Genomic DNA, 24,941 nt, shown 5'->3' on the forward strand with positions numbered 1-24,941 from the left:
CAGTGCTGAGATGATCTTCTGCCTTATAGCACATCAGGACCTCTCTCCTTGTCACGTCATCTAGCTGTATCCCTCAGAGCCATGCAGACCCAACCTGGCTAACCCTGCTTCTACAAGCTGCCCTCTGGATAACTAAGGATAATTGTTATGACCCTTTGAATCCTCTTCCTAGCCAAACACAAGAAGTTCCTTTGCTCCTTGGCTGTAAACAAATATGTGCTGTAAAAAGTTATAGATGGTGTTATTGGGGCATGAAGGAAGCATAAAGGAGGGAGTTATCAGCTCTACTTGGAGGAGTACAAGAAAGGCATTGGAAGCAATGAAGCATGTCATAATAGGTCTTTGCCAGGTAGAGGATGCATTTTAAGCATCCTTTTGTTTACTTATTCTCTCGGCAGTTAATTGAATACTGTTTTGCGCCAGGCCCTGGGTGGGGTGCTGGAGATACAGTGGTGAAAGAGGCTGATGTGATCCCCATTCCCATAGAGAATGAAACAGCATCATGCATTGGGCAAATGACAGAGAGCTCAGTGGGGTGGATGGTTAGATATCAGGACAGTCCTTGGGAGGGATAAGGTAGGATAGGTAAAGCAGGCCTGCTGACAGGTGGCCACTGCACTTCTAATAAGCACGGTAAAATAAAATGATGACGGCTTCTGTGAGGTAGTCAGACACTTAAAACATGTTCGTGATGTGTTTTTATATAGCACAGAAGAATCTGAAATTGGGTTTGCACTTTGGCTGGGGTTTGTTAATGCTCATTTTCTGAGGAGAGAGCCAATCCCAGTGGCTTTGAGTAACCCTCGGTGTTGTCTATTAATCTCAACAGGTTAACTCCCTACAAACCGGGAAGTTTCTATTTTTCATTCATAAGAAATACACCTCAGCGGATCCTTCATCTCCAGTACGCATGAGTCCCACATTGCCAGGAGAGGTGTAGAGGTCCCCATCCTGGTGGTGATACCAGCTTCTCAGTGTATGTGTATTCCTTTCTATAGTCCACCCATACACAGCTGCCCCAGAGAGGAGGTCTTGGATGAAATTGCACTTGGCCTTTAATGAAATCATACAGAAAATATGGCTGAGTCAAACAAACACCATTCTGGAGGATACTCTGCTTCCGAGAGAACCATAAGAAATGACTTCAAAGTTGAGACTTCCATTTTTTAAAACTTCTCACAGGCCATGAATTAAGAAGGGAGCTTATTGACTTATGTGGCATTTGCCAGGACATGGCATGTGGGTAAAGCATGTGAATTCAGGGCATGGGATGTTTACCATTAGTTATTGGATTATTCAATGTAATGAGGCAGCAACATAAATCAAGAGGTTGAATCAGCTTAAAGTGGCAGCATAATAATCACAGCTAGATACTGATGTATTGGCTAAAAGCAGAGACTTAATCCAGGGGGCTGCGGGAATGCTGGGGAGAGAGGAGAGGAGAGTCATAAATACGGTAGCGAAACCTTATAAAACCTCCAGAGGATCACCCTTCTCCTCCCTGCATGTTCCAAAGCTTTGATGCTTCTGCTCAGGTGAATTGCCTGTTGTCACCTCTACAGAAAGTGACCTAAATTTCCACCTAAGCAAAAAATCAGAAGGTGGAAAACCTTTCAGGGAATGGTCACATGGTGTGCGCATTTCTCCTGGTGGACAAGGTGCGTGAAAAAACACCTGCACCTGAGATGGAGAAGGTGGTGATGGGGTCAACACAGGTGCATGTTCCTGTGACATGGATGAGTAACAAGCCCCAGGCTTTATTTTATGCCTACAGTGCACACAGAATTTCATATTTCCTATCACCTACTGCGGACTTACAAATCATGAATCTGACCAAAAAAGGAAAACAAGGGAAAAGTTACACCTGAGTTCAGGTCTCTGCCATGTTGCTGGGTCAAATTAGTGTTTCCCGTTTTGAGACCCTGTAGTAATTTGTTTTTATAATAAATTTTTTCTTTACAAGTTGCTTTCACATAGAGTAGCCCATTTCATTCTCACAGCACTATGAAGAATCATTATCTTGATTTTTCAAAAAAGGAAATTGAGACCTAGAAAAGATAAGTGAGTAGTTCAAGGCCACACAGTGACTAAATTAAAAAAATTAGCCAGGGCCAATAATCCAGGTCTGCATCTTGTCAATGCAGTATCCTTTACTTATCTTACTACCCCACCTTCCCGAGAGAAACTGGGAATGGGGAGCAGAGCTTACTCTGCCGTCTTTGTGACAGGAGCTAAACACATCTGATCCTGCCCTGACATACCATAAATGGCATCAGTTGGTTTGATGAAGTGGGACCCTTCTCCCTTCTTGCTTACTGTGGTACCAAATTGATGGATGTCGGAGATGCAGAGCATGTCGGCCTATGAGCCCACATCCCCCAAGCTGTCACCAAACACAGCACAAGTTAATTAAAGCTGCATTACTTCATGATCGCTAATAAGATAAACTTTCTCCCAGAAGCCAGTAGGAGTTGATACTGCCTTCTCTTAACTGGTACTCTGAAGCCGATGGAGCAGTGTTTGCCACCAGAGAGGGGGTCTTTAAGGCTCTTAACAATAACAGGTGTATACACTTCCTGAAAAGGGGATGACAGAAACATGTGATTTCTAAAAGCAAGTTAACCCTTCAGCATTCATTTAAAGCTTACTAGCTTCTATTTAGATAAAGAATTTAGGGCTTTGGCTGGAAAGAGGGTTGCTATCCCCAGAAAAGTGTTTCCTGGACCCAGACATGGGTATATCTGAGACCAAGGGGGCACATAACATTGTTCAGGGTTGGCATACAAAGGTTAAGTCCCTCTGACAATATATATTTCAGAAAGCGCTTAATTTTTTACAATAGTTCATAGAGAGGAAAGAACTGCAATATGGCATATGGGTGTTATTTCCTTTTGAGAAATCTGTTTTTCAAAAACTAAAAGTTTTTGCTAGGCATACACTACAGTTTGCACACATGATCACATCTGTCCCCTGCTAAGGAGGATGTTACATTTACACTGGCCTGCAGATTCTCATCTGCCTTCATACTTCCTTGAGCCACAAGAGAGTGGGCCCATGAGCAGAGAGAACAGACAACAGCAGCCGGAGCCCAAATGTTTATGGCTGAGCATTTCCAGGCTGGAACTCAGGGAGGAGTCCCCAGAGGATTTTTAAAACATCAAGAGGTACAAAAACTATCCTTGCCAAAAACTATCCCCTTAATCCTAAAGAACCTATTAAAAACAGAAAGAAAGAAAAGGAACCTAGAAAAGTAATTGCTGCTGGAATGAATGTAAATACTCATGATTATATATCTAATATTTATATTGATATTATTCATCTTAGAATGTACTTATAATATTTATATTTGAGTATTTTTTTTACACATCCTCAAACTACAGTTTTCACAGTGGGGACTGGATCTAACATAATCCATTAATTAATGACCGTGATTTAATTACATGTCATGCTATGGGTTATGACAGAAGGAAATAAGAAAAAGAGCTATGAGGCTGAGCTCCAGTTGCTGGTCTAAGTACCTCTGTGCTTTAATCTAAAACAGGACATGTGGATAAGAAAGTGAGGAACCCTGTTGTCACAGGATCCTTGGGGTGTTGCTTCTCCAGCTGAAAACCTCTGTGGCTGGTGACACCTTTTGCCTGAGTATTTCTCACACCCACTGGGCTTCTTCTGCCCACTCAGCCCAGCAGACTGCACTTGGCTCACACTACTGGCCCAGATCCCACACCTGCCAAGGGCGAGCCAGGCGTGGAGTAGTGAGGGGTGTGTGGGCCACTGCGCACAGCCAGGCACGCTGGCACATGAGCAAGCATGGGGTTCAGCCACTGTGCACAGCAAGGCACGCCCACTGCTATGGCAGGGCAGGCAGCTCCAGGCGCCGGCCCAGGTACCAGCTCTGTGTGAGGCTGCAGCTGGACCAGATGTACCACACATAGCGTCTGCTGCAGGCACTTGCATCCGGACATGCAGAATGCAGTGGTGCCCAGAAGCTTGGAGACACCAGGAACCACAGATCCTCAAAGAGAGTGTCACAGCCCTGACTTGGGGATCCCCTAAGTCTGGGCTTTTCTCTCCTTCTTGTCGCCCGCAATGTGGAGAGCAGGGGAGGTGTTTTTCAGCCCTGTTTGTGTTACAGCTCTTTCAGTCCCACCATTCATCAGGTCCTGAGTTTTTGTCCTGTGTCCAGGAAGAATGAATTACACAGACAAGTGGAAGGTGAGCAAGGTGGAGAGGAGCTTCACTGAGTGACAGAACAGCTCTCAGGAGACCCGCAGTGGGTAGACCCTTACTGCAGGCAGGTTGTCCCAAGGAGTATCCAGCTCTCAACAGAGAGGAGAACCACAGTGGGTAGCTCCTCTCTGCAGCTGCTAGTCCAGATATCTGTTTGAGTCTGGCAGGATCCAGGGTTTTTATGGGCTCAGAAGAGAGGACGTGCATGCTGATTGGTCCATGGCTGGCCATGGGCAGACCCAGAAAAAGCACCATAAGTTCTCACTCCAGTCCATGGACTACCTGGAACTGACAGTCCAGCCCCCAGGCTTCAGACAGTCCCTGGCTTGAAGGTGGGGCATCACTGGGGACCTGCCCTTTTCTGCCCAGGAGCCCATCTGCCTCCTGCCACCATCAACATGTTATCCACGGTATCCAGGCTGTCCATTCTGAAGGGCGCCTGCAGGCTTGTGCTGAGCCACCCTCAGCACTCTCACAGCCTCCCTCCTGTGCTCATCTATGCATAAAGTTCAGATGGTCCCAAGGCGGCAGGGGGGCTGATGTGTTAGCACCACCCTGAATGCACGCATATCCAGCCAGGTTGCGACAGAACCCAGGTTTGGCCACAACTTTGCTTCAAAATTGGAGTGGGTGCTGGGAGCAGGGAGAGGCCAGGGAGCAGGAGCAGGCACTTCTGAGCTTGCAGGGGAAGGGGGTGGGACTTCCTGGGCATCCAAGAGTACAAGGATGCCCAGGTCCAGAGCTGTGGCTGGACAGCTGTGGCTGTGCCAGGAGTACAGGGCTCACACTTGCCAACTCAGTAGAGGGGTGGGGCTCCCACCTGTTTCTGGCTCCCACCAGCCCCGTGGAGCATGCAACCCCAGCCATGCCTCCCCTGCTGCAGCTGGCATCTTCACAGTGGCCATTCCAGACAGGCTATCGCTACCATCACTGTGCTAATTACCAGGGCAGGACTGATGGTAAAAGAAAATGCCAAAACATGTGAATAAAAGGTAGAAGTACCCAAATGCTAGATTTGTTCTGAAATACAGAGTTTAATTTTTATTGTATTTACTTATAGCTGTTTTTTAAAAATGTTACCATTATTCCTATAGGGATAAATACCTTTGCTATCACGCACCTGAAATTATCTGGCCCTTTCTTCCCCCTTTGGAACAGTGGCTTTTAAGCTGGATTTTTGATGATTCAAGGTTTCTTTGCAATGCAGCCATTACATTAGAGCAGAACAGGCTATGAATGTAGTATCTATAGCTGTATCTCAGAAACACAGAAGCTTATAAAGAGGTTTAGACTTAGACTGGCTGAAATAGAAGGGAAAAGGCATGTCCACAGAATAGAAAGTAACAGATTTCTTAAATACATAAGCTACTGTTTCCATACGTACTTGAAAGGTAATGCCCAAGTGACTCAGAAGTTACATCTATTTGATGGGATGCATGTCGTGATTCATATATGCACATTGCCACCTCCATATGGCTGAGGTTAGCATTGGGCTCAATTTGCATTTTAAGCATAGACTACTGGTCAATATTTAGGAGCTAGCTAGACGTGTGCAGGCTATCAGAGACTGAGATGAAGTCACATGTGAAAACAGCAGAGTCAGCTGGTAGGGTTGTGAACTTATGAATAAACATTAAGGCAGGCCTGAGGTTAAGCTAATAGCTATGGTTAGCTCATTCCTTTGTTACTCAAAGGATCTCACCCTTCATGCCTGAGTTAAAATATTCCCTTCCTTTGGGAAGACTTCTGACATTCTCCCAGGAGACAGAATTGTTCCTCCTCTGGTCCCTCCATTGTGCTCACCTACCTGCCAAAGCAGTTATCTTATTATATTATCGTCATGTGTTTTCATGTTGTTTCTTGAGGCGAGAGAAAGGAGGCATCATTTCCTTTCATCTTTACATTCCCAGGCCTAATACCTCTTTGGCCCCAAACAATTATTTGTGAATAAATGCACCAGAAGTTATTTAAAAACTAGTTTTCAAAAGTTTCTTGAAATAGGTCATGAGATGGTCACACAGCTGTTTTAAGTTCCCTGAATATTGATTAATACATGTCAGGACTACAGACTTGATTGGGGAGGAAAATAGGAAGATGTATTTCAGGGCACTTAAGTCTTATAGAACCATTTGTGCAGCTCTTTCCAAATTTTCAGTTAAAAACGCCTTCATCTTCTAAGACTTTGTAAGCTGGATCAGTGCCAAGAGTGTCTTTTATGACTGAGCTGTAAACCAGTGGAAAATGGGATTTATGAATTCTGAGTTTGCTGGTGCTACTTATATTGCTCCTGTCAAGGATTACAGTTTTTTTAATGTTTATAAGTAGTTAGCATTAAATTCCTGCTTTCTTCTGCACAAAGAAATGACCGGACCGTACCTTGGGACAATATGCTTTTTTTTTTTTTTTTTTTTTTTTTTTTGAGACAGGGACTGGTTCTGTTGCCCAGGCTAGTGTGCAGTGGCATAATCATAGCTCACTGTAACCTCAAATTTCTGACCTTAAGTGATCCTCCAACCTTGGCCTCCAGAAGTGCTGGGATTACAGGCATGAACCACTGCACTTGGCTGGGACAATATGCTTAATGAGGAGGAAAGACTTAGGATGAAAAGGAGCATGATCATGGGCCAGATCTGGCTGAGGAATGAGCTGCTGGTATGCTACACATTCTCAGTTCACGGGGAAAGGGCACTCCTTTAGGCTATGCCTAACCCATTTAGGAAACCACTGTTTCAGTTGTGAGTTATTTTTAATTTGTGTCTCCTTTTTTATAATTCTTTTACCACTGAAACTCTTACCAGATTAAAAGTGGCCTAATTACATGTGAAATACTCAGGACCTTTGGAAAATGTGCTTCCTTCAGTGGGTTCATATTTGCACAGTTCTAAAATAACTCTCTTGGGTCCTGAATTCTGCTTTAATCAGTTAATCTGCTTTTCAGGATTTCCCTTCTGAGGGGTTAACCTTTCATCTTACTGTGCTGTGAACATCGAACAGGTAGAAAGGAAGCCTTCCCTTGCCAAGGATAATTCTGCTGTTTTTTTGATAGCTGGTAGGGCACATTTACAGCTAATCAATAACATAGCATGTAGTAGAAGGGATTAGGAAACAATGTGAGTTGTGCTTCTACAATTTAAAATTAGTCATACTTTTCTTTAGAAATGTCTTTTTTTTCCCCTCTGAAATCAACCTCCAAGTTCTTGAGGGCAGGAGGGAGGTGCAGAAGAAATCTAAACTCAAGTGATACATTCAAATAGCCTCCAATCTGCAGAAACCCCACTCCAATAAATACTACAAGCCCTTGCATTGTGATCTTTCTTCAGCTGAAGTTGGTCCAGGTGTAACTTAACATATTTTAGCCTAAAACAAGGAGCTCTGTTTACTCTTTGTACCTAATCTGCATCAGTCTGGCAGTGAAATTTGGCAGATGTAGGGAAATTGGATGGACACCCACACCAGGTGAAGCCCATTCAGGTGCCCCTACTTCTAAGTGGCATCTTTGTGACTCAGCTCAGAGCCCACATATCCCAGCTCTTGAGCCATTTGTGTGTTCCCTTTGAACCTTTTCTATCTTCCCTCGAGTGCAGGGTGAATCCCTTTGTGTATTGATCATGCATATTCCACCTTTGTCACAGGAGGACTGTGTCCGGGGTCCAACGATCCTTGTGTGGAGAAGCCGTGTCCAGGGGACATGCAGTGTGTCGGTTATGAAGCCAGCAGGAGACCGTTCCTCTGCCAGTGTCCACCAGGGAAGCTCGGAGAGTGCTCAGGTGCAGAGTGGAGTGGAATGATGCAGATCTAATTTCATATTCCTGAAACACTTGCCCTTGAGTAAATTACACCATCCAAGTCCTCCCAGAAAACATTTCTTTATGCATGCAACCTTTTCCTTTAGAATGGACCACAGCTAACATCCACACTCACATTTACTTAGGATTTATCACAGCTGCAGCTTATGCTAAGGGAACATGTAAAGACTATGGGCTTCTTACATAATGGAGAGACTACAACATGTGTTTTTTTTTATCACGTCTCATGGCTGTTAAGGGTGTGAAATTATGGAAAATAAAAGGCTGTTGGTTGGGCAGAGGAATCTGAGCATCTGTGGCATGGCCTTTGCTGCTCAGGGTGCTGCACAAATCCACAGCCGCAAAACCAAGATCCACAGAAGGCATAGCTAAGCCAATCCTGTTGACCTTCCTTAGAGCCAGCCCCATCTGGTGAACCAAGTAAGCAGACTCCCTACTGGAAATGTTTAACTAACTTCATGTTCCAGCTGGAGAGGTGCTCAACTCTGCATCTTAAGGAAAGAAAAAAAATCAGTATTTAAGTTATTTTAATCTAAATGATCCTGTTTCTGATCTTCATTCAATTTCTATACTTCATTTGATTCATATATTCTCTGCCACTTCTTTACTCAGAAAAGAATATTTTTCATTTTGGGTACCAATAGAATCCTCTTTAGGTATATTTAAAATATGGGCACATTGATAACAATTTTGGAATCCAATAAATAGTTGGAATAAAAAAATAACCATGCCTAGTATGTGCAAGGAACTTTGCAAGCATTGAGTTCTAGAAATTCAGCCTTTGCAAAGAGAAGCACTGTTCCTAAAAGTAGAAACCAAAGCTCCTTCGTAGCTGATTTCAAGAAGGGAGCTGCAATTAAGTAAAGGGACCACCTGGATGCTTACCTAAATCATGTAAGGCTTAGAATTAGAGGAAAATTATGCTGTCCCCTGTTTCTACATGTGCACTGTGCACATAGCAGGTGGATGGGTAAGGGGATCATAAAGCCAAATCTTCTAAGTTCTGGAGTCACTTCCTGCTGACTTTTCTCCTTTCTATCTAGAAAACTTCTGGTTGTCTATAATTATTGTCCATTTGGTATATTTCCACACATTCCACCTTTCACCCCAGCAAGGCAGCTTTTCAGCCATTACTTTTATTGTTAAAACATAAAGTTGAAGGCAATTTTAAAAAAAGAGTAAACTCAGAATTGAGCAATCGATTTGGACAGAATTTAAGGGGAGCCTCGAAATTAATGGCCAGAAAGTGAAAGTGTGACTACACGAATTTCCTTTATATCAGTTATCTTTTTGCAACATTAGTACAAATGACATACATTAGCTATTAGGCATTAGGATACTTGGGGAACATGGATATCATTTGGAAATGGTTTTGTTTTCTTTGTTTCATAGAGCTGAAAGTTCTTGAATGCCTAAGTGATTGGGAGTTGGGGGAGGAATGAAGGGGTATCTTTTAATAATGCTCACTTTAGAAAGTGGGAGTTGGAAATTTAGTAACATTAAGAAAATCCAAGTTGTGGAATTTACCAAGTGGCTCTTGGCATGAGGCAAGTAAGATGATTTGGTGGCTGACTGGTTAATATTTTTTTCACTCTGAAATTAGAGTGTGATGTGAAATGGAAAACTGGTTTTTAATCAAAAATGATTTCTCCCAATGCCTTCATTTACTTCTCATGCATGGTCTTTAATCAACTTGGTTGGTGGTTGTTGGGTGATTTTATGTGTCTCTGTTCCTTCCTGGATGTTAAAAATATATATGTCTTCTCATAACGGTCTTTTCAGGGCACACTTCTCTCAGCTTTGCTGGAAACAGTTACATCAAATATCGGCTTTCTGAAAATAGCAAAGAAGAGAATTTTAAACTAGCTCTGCGTCTTCGAACACTGCAAAGCAATGGGATTATAATGTATACCAGAGCAAATCCCTGCATAATTCTGAAGGTAATTAAAATGGGTTATCTTTTTCTGCAGTCAGTTCTCATGTTAGTGTTTTGGCTCTTGGATTGGGAAATGGCTGAAATCATTTTGTCTTTTAAGTTCAGAAGACCAGAAGCAGACTTCTGGGCAAAGGGGAGCAGCGGCAGAACTGGGAAGGGAGCCAACATCCCATTTCCTTTTGAACATTCAGCTTCAAAATTGGCTCTTGGTACATGGGGCATCTCTCTTGAGAGCAGGTTCAAGGGCTGGCTTCCTTTGAGCTGTAATCGCTCAACAGTTCATTAGAATGTGTCTCCTAATCAATTCCACAACAGGGGTGGTCCTTTAAAAGGATTGGCTGTATCCTTTTCTACCACATGGGTCTATCCCCACTGACTTTTGAAGGCAATTTCTGTTCTTGCTCAGGGAGGAAATTGGAGACAGGGGGTATAGGAGATTTCATATGTCCTATCATGACCCAAGTAGCCCAATTTTTCAGTCATTTCCTAGCCTCAGAAACGCTCCTAAAGCAGCCAGATTTATTTTAGAGCAAGTCTGAATCTATATTCAGCTCAAGGATTCTGGTGCCTTCGTGAAAACAACAATAATGTAATGGGCCAGGTGCAGTGGCTTACACCTGTAATCCCAACACTTTGGGAAGCTGAGGCAGGTGCATCACATGAGGTCAGGAGTTCAAGACCAGCCTGGCCAACATGGTGAAACCCTGTCTCTACTAAAAATACAAAAATTAGCTAGGCATGGTGGTCGGCACCTATAATCCCAGCTACTTGGGAGGCTGAGGCCACTGCACAGTAATCTGGGTGACAGAGACTCTGTCTCAAAACAAACAAACAAAAACAAGCAAATAAGATAATAACAGCTTTTTGTGCATCATTTATTTTTATTATACAGCTAATATGATAAGTTTGTTTTATGTTATCCCCATTTGATCAAGAGGAGGACAGTGGTTCAGAGAGGTTAAGTTATTTACCCAAAGTTGCACATCTAATAAGTGATGAGGCCTGGATCCCACACTCTAGTCTCTCTCACTCCATGCCGTTAGTCTCCATACTGTCCCTCACTCTCCATCTTGCTACTACAACTCATTTATTAAAAATCACATTCTGGGCATCTGTAGACCAGATTCAGCCTTCTAGTATGGAGGAAAGAAGGCAGGAGAAGGAGGGAGATGTGTTTCATCTCATGCTATTCTCACCAGGTTGCTATGTCAGCCTGTCATAAATGCTCTTCAGAAACATTCAGAGTCCGTCCAGTGGAAAACGCCCTTTCACATGGAAATGGCAAGAAATCTTTTTCTTCCCAAGGTTTCAGCTTGAAGGGTACATGGTGGACCTTTCCAGCTTCTGCCCTTTGATTGTTTGGTATGTCAGATCCAAGTTGATTAGGTGGCCCAGGCTTTAGTTCTAAAGGCAGGTGAGGAAGGATAGAAATAGAGAACATTAAATGCCAGTGGGTTTCTCTTAATGATCACATAGGGCTTTACTTACCCACATCTGGTATTGCCAGGTATTATTTGATGGCCATAGTTGAGTGAGCAGGGAGTTGAAGTTTAAAAGTTGGTTACTTTTGTAAGCAGTCTCCCACTATCCTTATTCATTCAACTCAGAATTCTAATTTAAGATCTGGAAAGGAAAGCAATATTTTTAAAAGAAAATAAGAAAAGTACTTTGGTTGCACAGTTTTAGAGAACGATGCATTCAAATCAGATATTCATGGTGAAAGAAGAAAAACTCAAAAACCTAAGTCCTGCCTTTATTTTCTTCTGGCCCCGGAAGCAGCCTGCCTTGGGTCAGCAGATCATTTTCTAAATAGCCCTGAGAGTTGAGGTTTAGTATAATTGCTGGGAAAGTGTTCTGAGCATTCAGAGCTACCAGCTCTTAGGGCTCTGCGTGGGCCTCACTGACCTTTCTCCTCCTTCATGCTCTAACAGGGCTGGTGGTTGAAAATAGTTTCTATTAGTAAATCTCTTATAGAGCATTAAATTTGAGAGAGAACAAAAATATTGAACCTGAATGGCTTGATCCTAAAATGGAGCTTGTGATTTGACACTTCACTGGCAAAAGTCTAAAATATGCAGATCCCAGAGGACAGGAAAGAAGAATAATTAAGCCTTTTAGGCAGCTCCAACTCCTAAGGTATATTGCATTTCATGAAACAAGCATGTTTCTGAAAGTTGTGTAAATTGAATCTCGGTAAATGGAATTCTAATAAACTAGAGTTGGATGCTATTTGAAGGAACCCTTCCATTAATCCCTTTGTGATGAGAATAATCACTCCCAATCTGTCTGTTCTGTAAGTTTGCTTTTCATATGTTGGGTTTGCCCAAAGCAGGACACAGCTGTACTAAACTATTGCAGTTATTCTCCTACAGTCGCCAGGAATATCCACTAAGGGGATTTGAATCTGTTTGCTTAACATTTTCAGCCTCATGCAAGATTTAATTTCCTTGGCTTTAGGTACAGTATGTGCCTTGCACTTTGGTTCAACAACTAAGCTGAAATGCTTTGTTTAAATTGCACCTCTTGGTTGTTTATATTTTTCCGGTCAGAGCACATTCTCTAAAAAGTACTTAAAGTACTCAGTGGGGTGAAGGGCGCCCCTTACAGACAATTAAAGAATTGCACAGAGACCTCGAGAAGTGAAAATGCTCACGGACAAAGAATATCACTGTCTCTCAGCAATAATAAAAGGCACTCATTCTTCTGTTTACCATTGATACCCTATCTTCTTCCAAAAGAAATTCAAGGCTTACCATAAGCATCCAAATGCAATAAAATTAAAGTACCATTAAGATGAAAATACAAGGTTAAGAGCCAACCAGTGAAGTTGGGTAGAGTAGAATATCATTATGAGAAAGTCTACACCGAGGTGAACTACTTCAGTAGAGCCCAAACCATAACTGAGGTTCCTGGCAGCCAAAGCAACAATGAAAATAGTCAGATAGGCTCTGTGACTTTCCTCACACCTATAAAAGAAACATGGCATTCTTTTTCAAAGGGAGATCTGGAAAAGATTTTTTAAAAAGAAGAAGAAAGAAACATGTCAAATCACCAGAAGAGATGTAAGGAGAAATCAGTAGGAGAACACTTTATCTCTGTGTCAGTCTTTCATCTCCAGTATCATGGCAAAAGCACAAGGAGAATATGGTTGTTAATCTATAACTATCACATGTTTTATTTTGGGGGGAAGTTATAAATGATTCATTGCTACATTCTGATGATTCTCAGACATGGCTAGCTTCAGACCCCTAAACCGAAAGGAAGAGAGGGAAAGCTCTATTTGGTTTTTAAAACAGCCCACTTGGCATGGCCGGATCTTTCCAATATAGATCAAAAGAGTAACAAGGAAGCTCCCTACAAGATTTAAGAGTTTCAACGATCTATTTAAGAATGTCACCAAAAAATAAGTTAACCTTAATAATTACATTTTGTAATAATAATAAAATACCTAAGAGTTTACAAAGTACTTTCACATACATGTAATTTCGACTCTCATTCCCCTTGCATGTAGGTATGAGTGTCTACTTTTTTTGCCTGTGAGGAAACTGAGGATCAGAGAAAATTGAATGACTTGCTCAAAGTGACAGCTAGTCAATATCACTTTGGGTCTGGGCCTATGAAAGAGGAGAGCAAGTTGGGAGTTAGATATCTCTTGATAAACTACAGGAGTTTATCAAAAGAAGAAATTCAGAGGGCTGGGATGATTATACATTCATTTACTCATTTAAAATACTTAATGTATACCAAATGGCTATTAATGGCAGCCTTAAAAATAGCTTTTTGTATTTTTGTTTGTGGGTTTTTTTGTTTTTTGAGATGAGATCTCACAATGTTCCCCAGGCTGGTCTCAAACTGATCACTTGATCCTCCTGCCTCAGCCTCCCGAGTAGCTAGGACTACAGTCACATGCTACTGTGCCCAACTCAGGGAAAACATAAAGTTTTTAAAACATCCCCTTTTGAACGAATATTGAATAATCCTCTTACAAGTTCCATGATTATTATGCATTTGCTATAACCACACACCAAGGATCTGAAGCAGTAAGACTTCATGCCATAATTTACACTTTTTACTCAAAATCCTACTTTCCTGCAAAAGTAGGACTTCTTAGAACTCTGATTTCTTGTCTTCCAAGCCCCAAGCTACTAAAAATCCAGGGGAAAGCACATCACTGAATCAAATGATCCTGAGAATCTAAATATTTTATAACATTAGGGCAACACTCTCTCAATTATGTAGTTCATTGAACAAATACCTAGCTACACCCCTAATTCTAGCAAATCATTTCAGTATCGTTGCTATAGACTTTTCTTACAGTTTCATGCACACCTCAATTTCTATTAAAATAGCTTCTCCTCTGATTTGAGAAAGCTTCATTCTCTTAAAGAAGATCCTTAAAACTAGGTGAACCCTACTCTGAAGACAGAGAAGAATTAAATATGATCAGAATATATTTTCCAATATAAGAGAATATAGACATGAAAAGACAAAGTGTTCTTTTCTCTCTCTGGAATAATATACCTGTGCAGTAGCAAAAGATTATTAACTTTTCACAAGGTAACTTTTGGCATCAGTGTTCTAGTTTGTCATATAAACAAAGCTGGTAATTTCAACCTCCTAGGATTTTGACAATCCAAATGATTTTTGTTTGTAAAAGGCTGAGAATCGTGTAGGCATCTGGCTTCCTTCATTCAGCAGTGTTGCTGCTGTTATTTTTGCAACAAAAATAAAAATAAAAAGCAAGCTTAACCGTGCTCTGTTAGTATGAGATAATTTTATGTTCCTCAGTTATAGAACGCTGATATATCTGAGTACCTCGGAGTCCTGTCATTTCTCCCTGGTGAATATGTAACTTGGTGATTATTCAAAGAGGTAGGAGGTAGGGGTGAGAGAGGAGAATGAACCAAGTAATATGTTAATTGAACATCTTTTTACAAACACTTAGATAAATTGCACTCTCACCACCAATTTTTCATAATAGACTGAGGACACCAGTTTGTAGCCACAGAGTTAAAAACAGCAGGTGGACTGTGCCAGAAGAAGATACTCCCCAAAGTCACATTTGATGATTTATTACTTACAATAAAATAGAAATATGGAAATTATCCAGGAGTTGCCATAGAGCAAGTATTCTGGTATGATTTACAATATCTATTCATTCAATTTTGTGGAACCGAATAAAATGACAAAGATGATAGCATAAGATTACACGTGAGGCTGGGTGCGGTGGCCCACACCTGTAATCCCAGCACTTTGAGAGGCCGAGGCGGGCAGATCACACGGTCAGGAGATCAAGACCATCCTGGCCAACCTGGTGAAACCCTGTCTCTACTGAAAATACAAAAAATTAGCTGGGCGTGGTGGCCCTTGCCTGTAATCCCAGCTACTTGGGAGGCTGAGGCAGGAGAATCCCTTGAACCAGGGAGTTGGATGTTGCAGTGAGCCGAGATCGTGCCACTGCACTCCAGCCTGGTGACACAGTGAGACTCCATCTAAAAAAGAAGAAGAAGAAAGAAAGATTACACCTGAAAGCTCTCAGAAAAGAACATAAACATTTGTCTTCAGTCTTTTTACATTTGCACATTTGCATGACAGAGCAGAGTATGTATGTTCTAACTGTGTATGATGTGGCTACCCATTCTGCAGTGGACAGAGTAGCCTTGTAAAATAAGCCATAGCAGTTCTCTCTGCTCTCCAGACCCAAAACCCAGAGGGGCCAGACCATTCTCTCCAGGGTACCTGAGTGGTACATGACAAAGCCTGAATTTGATTCAGCATTCCAAAATTCCCACACCTCTGTCTGCTGCTTAAAGCCCCCTGCCTTCTAGATACACATATTTATGTGGCGTGACCTACGAAATTTTATGCAGGATGAAGAACATGGAGCTACAAAGGCAGAAATGAGAGTCCCTAAGAATTCAGTTGTCTATACTGAAGCGTAGAGAAATACGCCACGTGTGAGAATGAGAGGTGCTCTGATAATCCCGACTAGGTCTATTATGAGTTGAAAACGTTTCACAAGGACTGCTTCAGTCTATTTCTGTGAATTCATTTTCTCTGTACCTCCTTGGCTGTTTGTGACCTGGAAGCTCTGTGTTGTCCTGTCATTTCCTTTCCTTTCCTTTTTCTTTTCTTTGCTGACAAGTGTCTGTTCTCTGCACAGAACTATGAATGCCAACAGACTAGTGTTAGTTGCATGACTCAGACGCTGGCCTCCACAAGGTCCTCTTGCTGGGTCATAGACATAGGCCAGAAGAGAAGCTTTTATTTCACAATTTTTGGCTGTGAATCCCTTCATGACCAAATGTACACTTGGCTAGACAGGGGTGCGGCCCTCATTCCCTGGATCCCAAAGCCACATTGCATTTCTGAGAAATGTAGAACAAGGTGGACGACACAGGGGATTCAAAGACCTGTTTTCCTTGCAGCAGTTGAGCCTGGGGCTCCATGGAGGGCCAGTCCCTGCTCTGCAGCTCTCTGCCAGCATGGATCCTCCATAGCACATGCTTTCTTCCTGTGTGTGATGTCTCCTGGGATTAGCCTCCGGGCGCAGTGATGCCCTTGCTACCTACACCAGTGCACTCACAGCAGCAGGCTGGTCTCTGTTGTCGCACCCCAAACCATGGCTGGGAGCATTCATGAGGGCCAGGTGTCAAAAGCGATCCACATATTCTAAGCAAATGGCCAAGCCCTGAGCACCTTGGAAGATAACCTTTACCTAAACCATAAGCATCATCCTAAAGGACTATTTTAAGAATATGCTAGTGTTTAATATAGAGCAGCTTTTAAATCTTAAATGTATACAACGCTGAGAACTAGGAAATTTTTCATTTCTACCAGGCCTCTTTCTTTCCCCTGTGGAGCACTCGTATAAATGTATTCAAGGAACATATATGTATTTGTGTGATTATTTGATTAATGGCCATCTACCCTACTAGACTGTCAGCCACATGAGGGCAGAGATGATAACTCTATTCACTCAGATGATCTCCTTGGCACTTAGTACACTGCTTAGCATATAGTAGATGTTCAATAAATGCTAATGAGTTCCCCGAAATCATTCCTGTGGTGGTAATGGCTAAGAAAGGTGCAGAGAATAAACAGACCCCTAAACCAGATATTGCTGGGAATTTTAAGAGGTAAAGACCCAAGGAGTAGAAACATTCTTAAATATAACTGTGGCTATATGAAGGTGTGCCCATATTACTAATCACAAGATTTGTGAAATATAAGGCATGTATTTTCATGGCAGGTAAGGGGGAGGCACAGTGGTTAAAAATCAAACCACAACAGATTTACGAGTAGAGCAAAAGTCATGTCCACATTCCAGCCTTGTGAAGTCCCCGGGCCGGCCAGGAGCAGGGTGTAGGGAACATATTCCCGGTTGCATGTTGAAAAGTGCTGCACTGTTCCTTCCCCACGCAGATTGTGGACGGCAAGCTGTGGTTCCAGCTGGACTGCGGCAGCGGCCCTGGAATCTTGGGCATCTCGGGCCGTGCTGTCAACGACGGGAGCTGGCACTCGGTCTTCCTGGAGCTCAACCGCAATTTCACGAGCCTGTCCCTGGATGACAGCTACGTGGAGCGGCGCCGGGCGCCCCTCTACTTCCAGACGCTGAGCACTGAGAGCAGCATCTACTTCGGCGCCCTGGTGCAAGCAGATAACATCCACAGCCTGACTGACACGCGGGTCACGCAGGTGCTCAGCGGCTTCCAGGGCTGCCTGGACTCGGTGATACTGAATAACAACGAGCTGCCGCTGCAGAACAAGCGCAGCAGCTTCGCGGAGGTGGTGGGCCTGACGGAGCTGAAGCTGGGCTGCGTGCTTTATCCCGACGCGTGCGAGCGCAGCCCGTGCCAGCACGGGGGCAGCTGCACTGGCCTGCCGTCCGGGGGTGAGTGTGGCTACGCACTGGGCACTGGCCTGGGGGTTTGAGGGGAGAGTGAATGAACTGCAGGGAGATCCCTGCCCTTCCATCGCAAGGACTGTACTAGAGAGGAATATTCACACCCAAGATGCTCGCCAACCTTCTTAATCTGCTTTAGGGAAGTCTCAGCTCTTGACAATTACAGGAGTGTCCAGTTTTGCCAATCGTTTGCAGCTTCCCATAGGTGCAGTGCAGTGGCACAGGGGCCCAGAGAGGCCATCAGCTCTGCCCACTCCCCTGTCCAACCCCTGGCCTTTCAAGCCAGAGAAGGTTGGGCAAATAGAACCCCTTTTTAAATATGCCCTCATGAGCCACCTGCATGTCACTGCATAATGATAGTAGCACTCTGAGTTATGATGCCTACGCACATGAAATTGCTGACCAGACGCAGACATACAACCTTACTAGAAGCTAATACATACAACCTTACTAGAAGCTAAAGCTTACTAGAAGCTGTCCCCCAGGAATAGGAGATCTTGGAACATACTTTTGCAATGTGTATATTAAAAATAAGTCTAGTTACAGCTTTACAAAGGAGTAGAAAGTCAAGAATAAGGAGAAGGAAATTTACATAAAATCTCAGGACAAATAAGCAGGCAATGAAGGCATGATCTTTACTCTAATATTTTTTTCCCACGAAGTACATCATGAGGAAGAAAGAGGAGAGTAGGCATAAAAAAAAAAAAAAGCAAAAGATTTATAGAGAGTTTCTTTTGTTTGAGGGAAAAGCCAAGATTATTTAAGTCCTAGGAGTCTAGAGATAAAAGAATCCCTGACTTTACCAAGATGCAGTGTCTGTGTTAATGTAAACTAGGTCAGACATGCTCCCGGTTGAAGGCTTGCCACCTCGCAACAGCCCAACCACTGATTCCACTTCAGCCCCTTTGCAGAGTCACTCAGCAGTCATGTCATTAGCAAATTTAAACCTTCCTCACAAATCACTTAGAGATTCTGCTGTGCACATTACCATCTAATGTTCGTGAAATCCAACTCCAAATTTAGAGTCCATTTTATTATTAGACTGTTATAAACTGTCCATGAAATGATGCACTGTCGAAATACAGACACCAAAGTTGTTTAGACTTGCATATGTTACTACCACAATGAGGGCCAAGTACCCTGGGGGGAAATTTCTGTCGTCTCGATTTAAGAAATCTATTTGCTGTTTTTACTGTCTCAGCAGTATATGTAAATAAAGGGTTGTTATGGTGCCATAATTCCCAAATGATGGGCAGTAACTATACTTCAGTGGTTCTATAAACCAGCCCATTATGACAAGTCATGGCCAGTTTTTCACCAGGCAAAACAATTCTGCTAGTGTGAGCCATCTACAATATATAAAAGGAGCATATAATTAAATTGGGTTGAAATAGAACACCACTCCATGTCAAATGCTGGGTACATAGCCACAAATTGTAACATACTTTTAACGATGGCAGGACGTTGTTTTTGCTGGCAGGGCTGTGGGCTTCCACAATGGATTATCTTTAAAATAATAATAATAATCACTGTATGAGGGAAAGAGACTAGGGAATCTTGCTTTGCAGTGCGCATTTTAATTTTTTTAAAAATTTCATGAAATCTTTTAGCTAAGTATTCAGTGGAACTATGTTAATTAAATGGCTATGACCCACATGGGGAACAGCAATTTTCTCTATTTTTAAATCTCTTCATTTAACTATATTTCAGCACTGATGACCCACTTGCCATATACTTTTCATATAACCTAGAGAAATTGTCTTGCCCTCCCTAGGGCCCCAGCCTTGCCTATAGAGCACACTCTCCCATCTACCTCTTTGTCTTCCTGTTCCCTTCTTCCTTCTGTGATTGGGCATTGGATCAGGATTCTACAACAGGTATTCTTTCTTCCAAGGAGAAACAGCCTCTTGTCAGTTCAAGTTTCTCTTTTGTCTGGGGAGACTTATGTTTTCCTAAAATGAAGATGGTATCTTTCCTCACCTTCATCTACACAGTTCTCTTCTCACAGGCCTACTACCTCTGTTCTCTGTTCTGTTGAGGGAGCCCTGCAGGAGCATCCCACACCAAGGCTACTCCCAAGCCTAGCCAATGGGTTCTTATCTCAGTAGACACCCAGACGTGTCCCAGGTGGGGGAATTTGGGACTCTCATGCACAGCAGTGCTGGGCCCAAGGCTAGCAAACTCCTTGCCACTCACCAGGAGATCCAAGAAATCCAGGACTTCTGTTGCTTTCCTGGGGAGCCAACAGCACGAGATTCCTCTTCTGATATGTGAGGAGGTATCTACCTCTTCCTGGCTATAGGGATGAAGCCTTGGCTTCTAAGAAAAGCAGAAAGAGAACCCATTTTCTTGCCCGTATTATCTATATCAATAGTATATCAATAGAGGAAGTTTTGCTAGAGCCTGTATCCTATCTGCAAATTCCTTAAATTGGTGCCAAACAGGGGAGAGAAAAAAGGGAAGAAAAGAAATAATCAAAATTTGGCCTTTACGTCATATCTATGAAACTATGTAGCTAATTATAAGGTTACTTAAAAGAAAAATCCTCTGAGCTGTGAGTGATAGTTTAAAAAGAACAATAAGACTGAGTCTTTAATGAAAGAATATTTATGCCTTCAAGAATTCCCTCTGGCTGCCAGGGAAGTCTAATCACAGGAAGAGACAGTGTTGTGCCCCCAGATCAAAGACTAGGCTGTGTGAAGTGTTCAAAGGGGAAATTTGGGCTAGAGATAGTAGGAGGAGGAGCTTGAAATGAGACTCCCTGCACATGAGACTGATAACAAAACTTAATTGTTTGAACATTTTCTGTTGTTTGGACCCTGTGCTATGTGTTGCTCTAAAATTTCAGGACACATATTTTAGCATAAGCATCCCCTTGACCACTGAAGAATTCTGGAGTATTGGTCATTGGTTCTCCTGGTGGCAGACTCCACTCTCAAACTGAGGCTATCTTAGTACATTCAGAATTGTTAAAGCAGGCAACACACAACAAGAAGCATTTTTCTTTCAGGGATACAGGATTCTGCGCCAACCACCTCTAAGCCCAATCAAACCCTTGGCATGAAAGTCAGGGAAGCCACAACTACTAGCTTGGAATGACACAGTCAGCAGGTTTGATCAGCATTATAACTCTTGCTGTCCCAGGAGCAGGCCATAGGAACCTCAGGGGAGTCAGATTCCAGAACACTGACTTGTAATGAGAGTATAAATATGACTCTATAAACCAACCACAGAGAGAAGGCTCTCTCTGGGTAAAGCCTTAACATTATATGTATTTCATAAACATGAACTGGAAATAGCAACCACTGTGGAGAAGCCATGACTAGGTCCCATTGTGATCCCTGCACTTCCAGATGCAGTGGGCAGGGATCAGCCCAATGTCTGAATATAATATGTCAACACCCACAGTCTGAATAAGGAGTACTCAGTCCTCCATGTCTTATCATGCTTAGCTCAAGCCCATTAATGGAAAACACATTTGAAGCCAGGCAGTCACCATGCCATAAATAGTCATTCAGGCAGCATGGCATGAAACCAGAAGCCTAACTCCTGAGATGGAAACTTGGGGAAATTCTTAATGATAAGAGCTACCGCTTGTTAGACTCTTACTATGTGCTTGGTACTGTGATTAAGTGCTTACCTTGAAAGTGCTTATGCCCTGGGACATTTAATTCTCACCACAGTATTCTGAGGTCAATACTATTCTTCTCTGCCACCTACCCACCCTCATTTTACACATAAAGAAATAGGCCAGAGAGGCTAAGTCGGTAGCCTAGTATCACACAGCTAGTAAAGTGGTGAAAGCACACTGGCTGGGTGCAGTGGCTCACACCTGTAATCCCAGAGATTTGGGAGGCCAGGAGTTCAAGGTTGTAGTGAGCTATGACCATACACTGCACTTCAGTGTGAATGACAGAGCAAGACCTTTTCTCTAAACAAAAAACAAAAATTAGTTTCCCAAAACAGTATGTAGTGGTATTGGTTTATATTTTTTCCTTGAAAATGCAATGGTTAAAAAGAAAACCAAAAAATATTTAAAAAGTGGGAAAGATGGGATTTGATCCAGGTTTGTGGACCCCTTCCCCACCAGCCTGTACCCTTAACCCTTGCTACTCAGTGTTCCAAGGACCAACAGCATTGGCGTCACTGGGAATGTTGGAAAGGCAGCATCTCAGATCCTACCCCAAATCCGCTGAATCGGAATCTGTATTTTAACAAGATCCCTAGGTGATATAGTGATTTATCTCCTTGTCTCTGAACTGCCCTGAATCCTGGGGAAACTTTGACTCTTTTTTTCTTACATTGTATATAGTGGTTCTCAAACTCTGAGATGCATCGGCATCACCTAAGGACCTTGTTAAAATGACACCTTGTTATAGAAGACCCGTTTGACTGCTATTTACTTGCCTCCAGTATTTGCTGTCCACATCAGGAACTTTCTGCTAGGTCACTGAATCATATTTGCACATTTCTGAACTTTCCTACCAAGAAAATTTATCAGTTGGAAGTTAAGGGGAAACAAACAAACAAACATACAGAATCTCAATTGGCAAGAGTGGAATTCAGGCATCTCTATTTTTAACAAGCCTCCAAGGAGTTTCTATGCACACCCATTGTTTAAGAACCACTGACATTTGGGAATCCTGAAAACTCTGTATTTGAAGAAATGCAAGTCAGTGGATTCCAGGAAAGGTAAGCAGACATAGGACATTCAGGAATTGAGAATCGGATGCACAGCCTGCACTTAAAAAAAAAAATTAGTAGAAAGGTGGAGCTTTGTACCCCAGTTAGGAGATTTTGGTAACTCTGAGCTCCCCTTCAAAGATAAGAATAATAGTGTCCGCCACTCCCTCTAGGCAATTGTGAGTATTCTGCCTGTCAAGTTGCATGAAACAACAAGTTCTTGGATGTTGCAAATAGTTTGCATAAAACTGTTTTCAGTAGCACTTTGGGGCCACTTTGGATCATGTTTTGCTGAATACCCTGTGTTCCTAACTTGTAAGAATCGAGATAAATTTAGTCCATCAAACTTTAATTAAGTACCTGCTTGGTGCTGAGCTCTGTGTTGAATTCTGCGTCCCATTGCTTTCTCTGTGACCGATGGATGCCACTGATGTGGCCTCCCTCTCCTCACAGCTGGTTTAAGGGAACTGAACAGGGTTCCCCGACATGCTCCACCCACTGGCTCACTGAGCTTCGAGAAGGGAGATGTCAAACTCCCAGTAAATATGCTGTGGACATAATTTGGCTGAGCTTTTCAGCTTATGGAAAAATTTTTTTCTGGGTGACTGTCTTCTAAATACTGACTTACTCTTATATTTTTGGTACCTTGGAAAAAACCTCATGGTAACAGCATTAATAATTACAGACACTAATAGAAAAGCTCAAACCCTAAAGTAGGTTATGTGCAGATACGTACTAGAAGGTGAGAATTTACTGTGTGGCTAATGTTAACACATTAAAGGTTTCCAGATCCTCAAAGAAAATATTAGAGGCTTGGCCCAATATACAATATATAAAATGTGAGCCAGCTTTCCTAGGGAAAAAAGTCTCACCTTCAAATATTTTTTATTTTACAAGGTCTAAAGGTTTTGAATGTACCCTGTTTGGTGAAAGAGAAAAATCAGAATGACTAAAAGTTGAAGTGGCAAAGTAACTTCAACTGCAACAGAGCTCATCCTCACTCATAATTAGCATCTCACATGATAACCTATCCACCAGTTTTCTCATACTAATTGAGGCTCACATGGACTAGAGGTTTGGATATTTCCCAGTCTTCAGCCTAAACATCAGAATAAAAACACTCCCATGATTTCCAGTTGTTTGGTTTATGAGCAATATAGAGAGGAAGCTGATTTCAGGATGTATAGTAATTACAATAATTACAACAATAAAGCACCTAATGTTGTGTGCTGCACTGTGGTTTATGAATCCAGAAACCTTATTGTTCCTGATGAAGTGAGTATTAGTGAGTATTATTTATCAGATAAAATAAGGAAGTTCCTAGAGGTCAGGCCGTGGTCACACCCAGGTAGTGGGTAACAGCCAGAACCTAAACTTGTACCCAGTGCCTCACCACCACATCACAGCCACTTCCCCGAGCCACGTAAGTTCTTGGAGTTTCTAAATGAAATCCGTAATTCATCAAGCAGAGTGGCTGATGCTGACTTCAGATCCCAGGTGCTAGTTACACATTTGTCATTATTTCCACTTTTGTGCAGCAAGCAGATCTTTCCTCATCAAGGCAGCCAAACCTGATCAGAATGATGTTTACCTACACTGGCAAGCAGGGTAGAGAGTTCAAGCCATAACCTGGATGAATCAGGTTGGAAAATGACTACTAAGTCAAAGGAGTAAGACAGGAATTATCTTGATTATTTGCCTACACAGCCCAAATTAATGCTATAATTGCTTATACCATTTCCATTTTTGCATTTAATAGGTTTTGCAATGCTCTTCTTTGAGCAAGGAAAGCAGGATTCATTTTAAGTTGGTCTGGGTGCAGATTTCAAAACCATCTGCATCTGCTATAACTAGAAGGATTGTAAACAGAAACACAGCTTTGAGGCAAGGCTCAAAAATACACTTCTCATTTTGCCAGGATTTGAGGGGAAAGATGCTATGACTTTTCGGTACATGTATCTCCACACTAGTAGGACCATTTCCTTTCTAAAATCTGAGAACTGGCATAAAGTGCATCTGCCACTCATTGACTGTGTAACCTTGTGAAACCCATCTTATTGACGCCTCAGTTTTCTCATTTGTAAAATAACTATAATAACAATACTTATGGCATAGGGTTGTAAGAATTAAATGAGACAGAATATACAAAAAGTTCTTAGAATTTTTCACATCACATAAGCTATTGTTCTTGCTAATTATTTCCTTATTTGATATTCTCTCCTCTGAACAAGAAAAAAAATCAACTTTTTAAGAATATATTGAGATTAACCATTGATATTTTTCTTTCACATTTACAAAAGTGTTAAATATTATTTGTGATCAAAAAATGCCTAGATATCTCTTAGAATTTTGTTCACTTTATTTGTGTTTTATAGCAACA

At 42.2% G+C, this 24,941-nt stretch overlaps 1 protein-coding gene across 12 annotated transcripts in view; it reads left to right on the forward strand.

Moving 5' to 3' along the window:
• Nucleotides 1-24,941, forward strand: part of FAT3 (FAT atypical cadherin 3) — a 673,325-nt gene that overhangs the window by 626,211 nt on the left and 22,173 nt on the right. For 11 of the 12 annotated variants that reach the window (XM_054524904.2, XM_054524910.1, XM_054524913.1 and 8 more), the window contains 3 exons: nt 7,863-7,997; nt 9,819-9,976; nt 17,398-17,866. In XM_054524904.2, the coding sequence (XP_054380879.1) occupies nt 7,863-7,997; nt 9,819-9,976; nt 17,398-17,866 (762 nt within the window). The remainder of the gene's footprint in view (nt 1-7,862; nt 7,998-9,818; nt 9,977-17,397; nt 17,867-24,941) is intronic. The other variant, XM_054524906.1, reaches the window with a different exon arrangement.

Source organism: Pongo abelii, chromosome 9 (genome assembly GCF_028885655.2).
Source record: "Pongo abelii isolate AG06213 chromosome 9, NHGRI_mPonAbe1-v2.0_pri, whole genome shotgun sequence".
Lineage (NCBI taxonomy): Eukaryota > Metazoa > Chordata > Mammalia > Primates > Hominidae > Pongo > Pongo abelii.